Genomic DNA, 8,667 nt, shown 5'->3' on the forward strand with positions numbered 1-8,667 from the left:
TTGACCGGGCTATACAGGGTATGACTGACACTTTTAGGGATGCGATGGGGCGCTCGATTAGGAGGGTAAGACCATATAGGGGATTGCTTGAAGAGTTGCCTGCTGATATTTTGGATCTAATGCGGCAAAAGAAGAATTTACGCCGGAGGAGATATAGGCTGTTGAACCAGAGTGAAGCCCGCATTTTGCGGGCTGAGATCCGAAATATTGACAGGATAATTCAACAACGCATATCCAATTTTGAAAAGGAATCTTATCTGAGGAGACTACGCAGTGTCAGGCCTGGGTCGAATATGTTCAGACAGGTAAAAGGTCTTGCTGGGGTACTTGGACGGAATAAAGTTGGGGACCTAACGGACAGACAGGGACGGATAATGACTACGGATGATAGCAAGGTGGAGTTGATTGCAGATGAACTGGCGGGTATACAGGGTGGGGGCCTTGGTGATGTTCCCCATGGGGCTGCGGACCGATACAGGACATTTGTTGATTTTTCTCTGGGGATGACAGCGGACGGCTTGGTGAGAGGAGACGGACGGACACAGTTGATTAGACCTGATGATGTTGGCGCTGTTCTGAGGCGTTTGAATGGCAAGAAGAGTTGTGGAGAGGACGGGGTACCAAATTTTATACTCAAACGGACGGACATAAGGACGTGGAGGTTCCTGGCGGTGGTTTTTAACCACTGCTTCGGTTTGGGCTATTACCCTAGGATGTGGAAGAGGTCGAAGGTGGTACCTGTGCTGAAACCCGGTAGGGACCCTAGGGACCCCAGGAGCTACAGACCCATATCTTTGCTCTCCAGCATTGGAAAATTGTTGGAGATTTTCATGTTGGAGAGAATTGAGATGGGTATTGAGGATATGGGTGTGCTGAGGGATGAGCAGTTTGGCTTTAGGAGGGCGACGTCGACCACCCACGCGCTGATGCTCTTGACAGAGGGGGTTATAGGCGGATTTAACGCTCGCAGTGCCACCATAGCCGTGAGTCTGGACTTTGAAAAGGCCTTTGATACCGTGTGGCAAGATGGAATTGTCAATAAGATGCGTGCCTATGGATTTGATGAACAGACTTACGGCTTGGTGGAGGATTACCTTAAGGGTAGATCTTTCACTGTGAGTGTTGGAGATGCTTTGTCTGGCCAGCGATTGGTGACTGCGGGAGTTCCACAAGGTTCTGTGTTGGGGCCTGTCTTGTATAACTTGTATTTGGCGGATATGCCTGGGCCGCCTGAGGGGGTTCGGCTATTGGTGTATGCGGACGACATTTTGGTCACGTCGTCGCACCCGAGGGCAAGGACGGCCCAGGCTTTGATAAGGGGATATTTGGTGACGCTGGTGGATTATTTTCGGCAGTGGAGGCTTGTACTGAATGTTGATAAGTGCCAGTCCATTATATTCAAGGGGGGAAGGCGCCGTTTGTATAGAAATGCTAGGGGATTTGTGCCATCGATTTCTGTCCCGGGGGGGACTGTGGCGAATGGAACCACTCTGAGGTACCTTGGGGTCACATTTGACGAAGACTGGAGCTTCGTCAGACATGTGGACGGTGCGCTGGAGAGGGCTAGGGCGGTTTTCCACGCCTTTTCTCGAGTATTGAAGTCGAGAAGAGGGTTGTGTGGAAGGGTCAAATTGGCCATATACCGACAGGTAGTCCGCCCTACCCTGGCGTATGGGTACCCGGTGTGGTGTGACATCTCCTCTCGCCAGATGGAGAGGATTCGCATTTATGAGAGGAGAATGCTTAGGCATTGTTTGGGCCTGGTGACGCGATGGGATGGACAGTTAGGGCACTATATAGGACCCTCTCTCACGGCTATCTATGGAAACAGTGGTATCCCTCGGATTGACCGCTATTTGGTGGAGAATGGTATTCGACATTTGGAACACTATCATGATCACCCTAACAGCTTGGTTAGAGATATTGGAAAGACCCAGGAGGAATTTGACGAACTTTTAGCCAGTGGCAAGAGACTACCCCCGACTTGCCTTGGACTAATGGCAGAAAACGGACGACTATATGACGAAAGAGGCAGACTTATGTACTACCATAGACGACATAGGACAGATGACATATACGACATTGTTTATGACCCGACACAATAGGCCTATACTAGGACATAGGAATTGTAAATATTGTAAATATTGTAAATATGTAAATAATTAAATTGAATTTTCCACTTTTGTTAATTTATTATTGTAAATAGTTTTATTTTTAGTTAAATAGTTGTAAGTTAGCATTAGAAATCATATTAGTAATTGCCGGTTTTTACCCTTTTTCCGGACAAAAGAAGACTTAGGGATGCGATATCGCAATGGAAATTTAGAGGCAAATAGGCTGGGCCGGCCTGCCGTATTATTTACTAAAAAATCAAGAGTTATAATCCTAGAAAAAATTTATAGATTGCTAGGAATATGAATTTGAATGATAAGTTAAAAATGTATTGTATATAAATGATTTTGGGTAAATAAAACTAAACTAAACTAAACTGCGGAACAGTATTAGTTCTTGTGCATCATTCGTGAAGTGAAATTTAAAAGTGAAAAATGACTGGTCGTGGTAAAGGTGGCAAAGGCTTGGGAAAAGGTGGCGCTAAACGTCATCGTAAAGTGTTGCGTGATAACATCCAAGGTATTACCAAGCCTGCAATCAGACGTTTGGCTCGTCGTGGCGGTGTAAAACGTATCTCTGGATTGATATACGAAGAAACCCGTGGTGTCCTCAAGGTGTTTTTGGAAAACGTTATTCGTGATGCTGTCACCTACACCGAACATGCTAAGCGTAAAACCGTCACCGCTATGGATGTCGTCTACGCTTTGAAGAGACAAGGCCGCACTTTGTACGGTTTCGGCGGTTAAACATTTTCTTGACGCTATTTGGAGAATATTTAAATACTTTAATACAAAAACAATCGGTCCTTTTCAGGACCACAAAATATATTTACAAAAGAGATCATCTTGTTACAAATTTATTTAATTATTTTAATAATAAAATTTTAAATTTACTTGGTTTAAATAAAATTACAAACATTTGGTTTGCCGTCGGCAAAACATTGTTACTAACCCAATGAAACAATTATGTATGGACTTACCAAAGGCGACTACTATGCTATTTTTCTGCCGTCGGCACTTGAAAAACATGACATACGCTACAAAAGAAAAACACTACGAATGTAATACATACGAAACATATATGCAATTCTCTATATGTCATTTCTCGTCCCATTCCCCAAAGAAAATGATTCTATGATTCTCTTACTCTCTTTTTGCAGAAATCAAAGAAAATGATTCTATGTTGCACTGTACTCGATCCTAGTGTCATTTATTTGTTCTTTTGCGTGACGTTCTTACTCTCTTTTTGCAGAAATCAGTTATGTATGTATTGATACAAACAGCTTTCTCTGTCATCAACTATTTGCAACTTCCCGCTAGAAGTTACGAACACTTACGATCCTACTAGACTTCGGCTTTGCCAAAGCATACAAAAGATACATATGTAGTAAATAATCAGAGTTGATACAGATGAAAATAAAAACACTTCGGCTCAGAAAACGAATGCTCTCTTAATGAAATTGGTGGGAATTTGTTGTTTTTCGATATTAGGAATAAATGACATTAGATAGGAACAAAATGAAAAAATGAAGTGACGAAATTTTTCGATGTCATAACAGATGAAAACTAAATATATGTATATATATCTTCATATAATTTTTTTATAGTAAATTTTATTGTTACTGAAAAAAAGTATGTATGAAATTATATTGTTTGAAAATATTTTTTCTCTTTTTAAAAATGTTTTGTCGTCCTGAAAAGGACGGATTGTTGTTTGATAGAGATACGATGGTCTGTATTTACATTTTCTTGTAGATAATTTAAGCCTTCTTTTCGGTCTTCTTGGGCAAGAGAACAGCTTGGATGTTTGGCAATACACCACCTTGAGCAATGGTGACACCGGACAACAATTTGTTCAATTCTTCGTCATTACGGATAGCCAATTGCAAGTGACGAGGGATAATTCTTGTCTTTTTGTTGTCACGAGCAGCGTTACCAGCCAATTCAAGAACTTCAGCGGCCAAGTATTCCATCACAGCAGCCAAGTAAACTGGAGCTCCAGCACCAACACGCTCAGCATAGTTGCCTTTGCGCAAAAGACGATGAATACGACCGACGGGGAATTGAAGCCCAGCACGATTGGAACGAGACTTTGCCTTTCCCTTAACTTTGCCACCTTTACCGCGTCCAGACATGTTTCAATTTTTTTTTCTTTTTCACTTCACTTCACAAAACACTAATGATAGCGTTTAACTAGTTGTCAGTTCTTTATATACTTTTCGTTCGAGCTATTTAATACATTTGAGGGTTGTTTTGCTGCACGAAGAGGCTACCTGAATATCTTGTCCACGAAATGGTACAAATGTGTGCTCATCGCTGCGCACACACAAAATTCTCTTTTGAACAGTGTAAACAGTGTTTGTGTGAAAAAAAAATAGTGAAAATGCCTCCAAAAGCCAGTGGTAAAGCAGCAAAGAAGGCCGGCAAAGCCCAAAAGAACATCACAAAGGGTGACAAGACCAAGAGACGCACCAAGCGTAAGGAGAGTTATGCCATCTACATTTACAAAGTGTTGAAGCAAGTACATCCCGATACTGGTATCTCTTCAAAGGCAATGAGCATCATGAACAGTTTCGTTAATGATATCTTCGAACGTATTGCCGCCGAAGCCTCTCGTTTGGCTCACTACAACAAGCGTTCCACCATCACCAGTCGGGAAATCCAAACTGCCGTTCGTCTATTATTGCCCGGTGAATTGGCTAAGCACGCTGTCAGTGAAGGTACCAAAGCCGTTACTAAGTACACCAGCTCCAAGTAAATGGCTTTATATTTCGTCGAAAATTTATTTCCTCCACCATCAAAGGCCCTTTTCAGGGCCACAAAAATCATTAAAAAAGAGATTTTCTTTGTTGATCAACTAAAAACAAAATATCCTTATTTTATTTCAATAACAAAAAAAAAAATAAATACATCTTCCATCGAATAATAACAAATAATTGATTTTTCAACTAAGATAAATTCAATGTTGTAATCTTCATTTTATTAAAATTCTATTATGGCATTTCATTACTATGTCTAACTTCTATTAAAATTCTAATTTGGCATTTCATTACTGTTTCTTCAATATTTCTTCTTTTTATTTTTCTTCATTATAATAACGTCGCTATAATATTTTTCTCAGAGTAAAAGACTTCAATATTTCTTCTTTTTATTTTTCTTCATTATAATAACGTCGCTATAATATTTTTCTCAGAGTAAAAGACTCTATTACATTGATCGTATGCATTACTGTAAATGGCGTAGTTAAAGGATGTGTGTGTGTGAGAGAGAGTTTTGATGATGACTCTATGCGTAGGTACATGAAACCTTTTTTTCTAGAATTCTAATTGCTGCGGTTTATTACCACATCCCAATTGGCTAATCCAGTTTTGGAAAAATTCCCATAAAACATGTGATTATAAATTTCAATTTTACCGTGAAAAATAGATTAAGTACAATGTATATTTATTTAAATAAAAATTAGGTAAAAAAACAAAATTGTTTGCATAAAATTTGTTCTCTTTTTCAAAGATATTTTGTAGCCCTGAAAAGGGCTGTTAGATAAACTGCTTTCGAATATCGAAAATAATCATTCTGCCATGAAATAGAAAATTTACTTCTTGGCGGCGGCTTTTTTAGCAGCTGGTTTCTTGGCAGCGGCGGCCTTTTTGGGTTTGGCTGCTGCTACTGTTTTTGCCTTGGGTGCTTTTGGTTTTGTGGCGGAGGCCTTGGCCTTGGCGGCGGTTTTTGCTGGTTTAGCTTTAACTGTACCGGTCTTTTTGGCAGTTTTAGCCTTAGCCTTTTCGGTCTTCTTCTTTTCTGCTGTCTTCTTAGCGGCAGAAGGTTTCTTTGCAGCAGCCTTCTTTTCTCCACTGGCCTTTTTGGGTGCGGCAGCCTTCTTTTTCTTATCACCAGCTGGGGCCTTCTTCTTTTCGGCGCTCATTGCTTTAGACATTTTGAATGAACCAGATGCACCCTTACCTTTAGTTTGGATCAATTTTCCACTGGCAACAGCGCCCTTCAAATACTTCTTGATGAAGGGAGCCAATTTTTGGGCATCAACTTTGTAGGTGCTGGCCAAATATTTCTTGATGGCAGGCAATGATGAACCACCACGTTCTTTCAATGTTTTGATGGCAGCATCGACCATTTGTTGGGTTGGTGGATGAGATGGGGCAGCAGAGGGCTTCTTTGCCTTGGCAGCAGCTTTTTTAGGTGCCTTTTTCTCAACAGCGGCAACTGGAGATGCGGTGGCTTCAACTACGGCGGCGTCAGACATGTTTCACTATATTTTTCACTTCAAACACTAATATACACTAACACGCGTGTACGTTGGTTATATATATTTTTTACCGTTCAACGTAGCTATTCTTGGGTACATCGGAATTATGAGAAGTACATAGTAGTCAGCTACGAAATTTTGTGAATTCTTGTGTGGAAGAGAATAAATTTTTTCACAAAAGTTTTGATAGAATAATTAAATTTATGATGACATAGTAAATATATTTAATTGGAATTTATCACATTTCTCTAGTAGAGATATCCACCTAAATGACAAAAAGGACTTCAATTAATAATATTGAAGGACTAGAGTATTATAATCTTTTGAGTTGAAAGTTTATAAAAGTGTCATCATAAATTTCCAACTAAATTATATAAATTTTAGTATTTTTATTGAAAATTGTATAAAATAAAAAAATTATAGGGAATCTTGATATGTTTTCTTTAAAAAAATACGAAAAAATTATACATTTTGCATAGTTTTCATGGTAAAATATTCAATTATATTATGTCGTCTATGACAGTGGAATTCATCATATTGGGATATTTTCCATGAATAAAAGTTTTTCTGCAAATTAATTTGAAAGCTCAAAAGTGAAAATGTTTTAGGAAATTTTCATTCAAAAATATAATAGAAATCACAAATTTCTACTAAAATATAACATTAATAATAAAAAGTGTCAAATTGTAACGAAAAGTTAAAATAATCGTGAAGGTGTGGTATATCATGTACAGCGATGTTAACAATGTTGAATATAGTTGAAACCATAAAATTAAAATATTTGCAAAAGAAATGAAATGTATATATGAAAAATATTAAAACATCGTAGAAAAAATACATGTCGGATTATAATACCATTTTAACAAAATTTTAAATCGAAATACTATGAATAAAAATTTGCCATAGCTGATATACCACCTCTAGCCAAATTTTAAGAAGTAAAGTAATTGGCTATTTTTGATATAAAATTTCGCAAAAAAAAAACTAAAAGAATTATAACAACAGATGGAATAAATTTAAGTCTAACGACTTTAGGAAATATATAAACAATAAACACCCTAGAAAATTCAAAAACCATCTCCGATTTAGATTAGGGTTAGAAAATATTTCATAAAATGTTTGCCGCATTGAATGTAGCATTAGATGAAAATAAGAAACAAATCCTCCTACTTATATCTTTTCTTCTTTTGAAAAAATAAATTAATAGAAAATAAATTGTGAATGAGTACGAAAAAATGTAAAACCATTGGAAAGCAAAATCTACATCATATATCAACATTCCCTTCATATCCAACCTAATACAAAAAAAAAAACACAAATGCAATATATTTTATTGATATCAAATAATTAAGAATAAATTCTTGTCAACTGTAAAGTATTGAAAAAATTTTTTCTCTTTTTATAAAAATATTGTGGTCCTGAAAAGGACCGATTGTTTTTGTAAAAAAAGTTGGCTTTTAATATGTCAAAAATTTAAGCACGTTCTCCACGAATACGTCTGGCCAATTGGATATCCTTAGGCATGATGGTGACACGCTTAGCATGGATAGCGCACAAGTTGGTATCTTCGAATAGACCAACCAAGTAGGCTTCGCTAGCTTCTTGCAAGGCCATGACAGCAGAACTCTGGAAACGCAAGTCAGTTTTGAAATCTTGGGCAATTTCACGAACCAAACGTTGGAAAGGCAATTTGCGGATCAACAATTCTGTGCTCTTTTGGTAACGACGGATTTCACGCAAAGCAACGGTACCAGGGCGGAAACGATGGGGCTTCTTGACACCGCCGGTGGCTGGGGCACTCTTACGAGCAGCTTTAGTAGCCAATTGCTTACGAGGGGCTTTGCCACCGGTAGATTTACGGGCAGTTTGCTTAGTACGAGCCATTTTTCACTTTAATTCTTCACTTCACAAGATATGAACACAAACACTGTCAAAACGTTATTACTTGTGTGCCGAGCATGAACGCGCATATTTATAGAAAAATTGAGCGCGCAAACTGTTAGTTAAGGGTGTGTGTGGGGAAAGATTGAAATATTGTATCTTACAGCTGCCTGTATATACACGAAGTATACACGAACGAACCCGAGGGTAGATCGTGTTATTAATATTAGTAAGCATTTCAAGGAATTTTTGTATAAATAGAAGCGCATAGGCTGCGGAACAGTATTAGTTCTTGTGCATCATTCGTGAAGTGAAATTTAAAAGTGAAAAATGACTGGTCGTGGTAAAGGTGCCAGTCCACTATAGTGTTCACAGTGCAAATATAAAGTGCCAAAAAGAAACTAAAAGAACTAT

At 38.3% G+C, this 8,667-nt stretch overlaps 1 protein-coding gene across 1 annotated transcript; it reads right to left on the minus strand.

Moving 5' to 3' along the window:
- Positions 1–7,845: 7,845 nt before the first annotated feature.
- LOC142242626 (histone H3) lies at positions 7,846–8,256 on the minus strand. The gene has a single exon (XM_075314194.1). It carries the CDS (start codon positions 8,254–8,256, stop codon positions 7,846–7,848), a length of 411 nt encoding a protein of 136 aa, XP_075170309.1.
- Positions 8,257–8,667: the final 411 nt, after the last annotated feature.

Source organism: Haematobia irritans, unplaced genomic scaffold (assembly GCF_050003625.1).
Source record: "Haematobia irritans isolate KBUSLIRL unplaced genomic scaffold, ASM5000362v1 scaffold_6, whole genome shotgun sequence".
Lineage (NCBI taxonomy): Eukaryota > Metazoa > Arthropoda > Insecta > Diptera > Muscidae > Haematobia > Haematobia irritans.

What these genes read in the sequence shown, in the direction of transcription:
- LOC142242626 (XM_075314194.1), bottom strand. Translation starts at nt 8,256, where the DNA reads ATGGCTCGTACTAAGCAAACTGCCCGTAAATCTACCGGTGGCAAAGCC.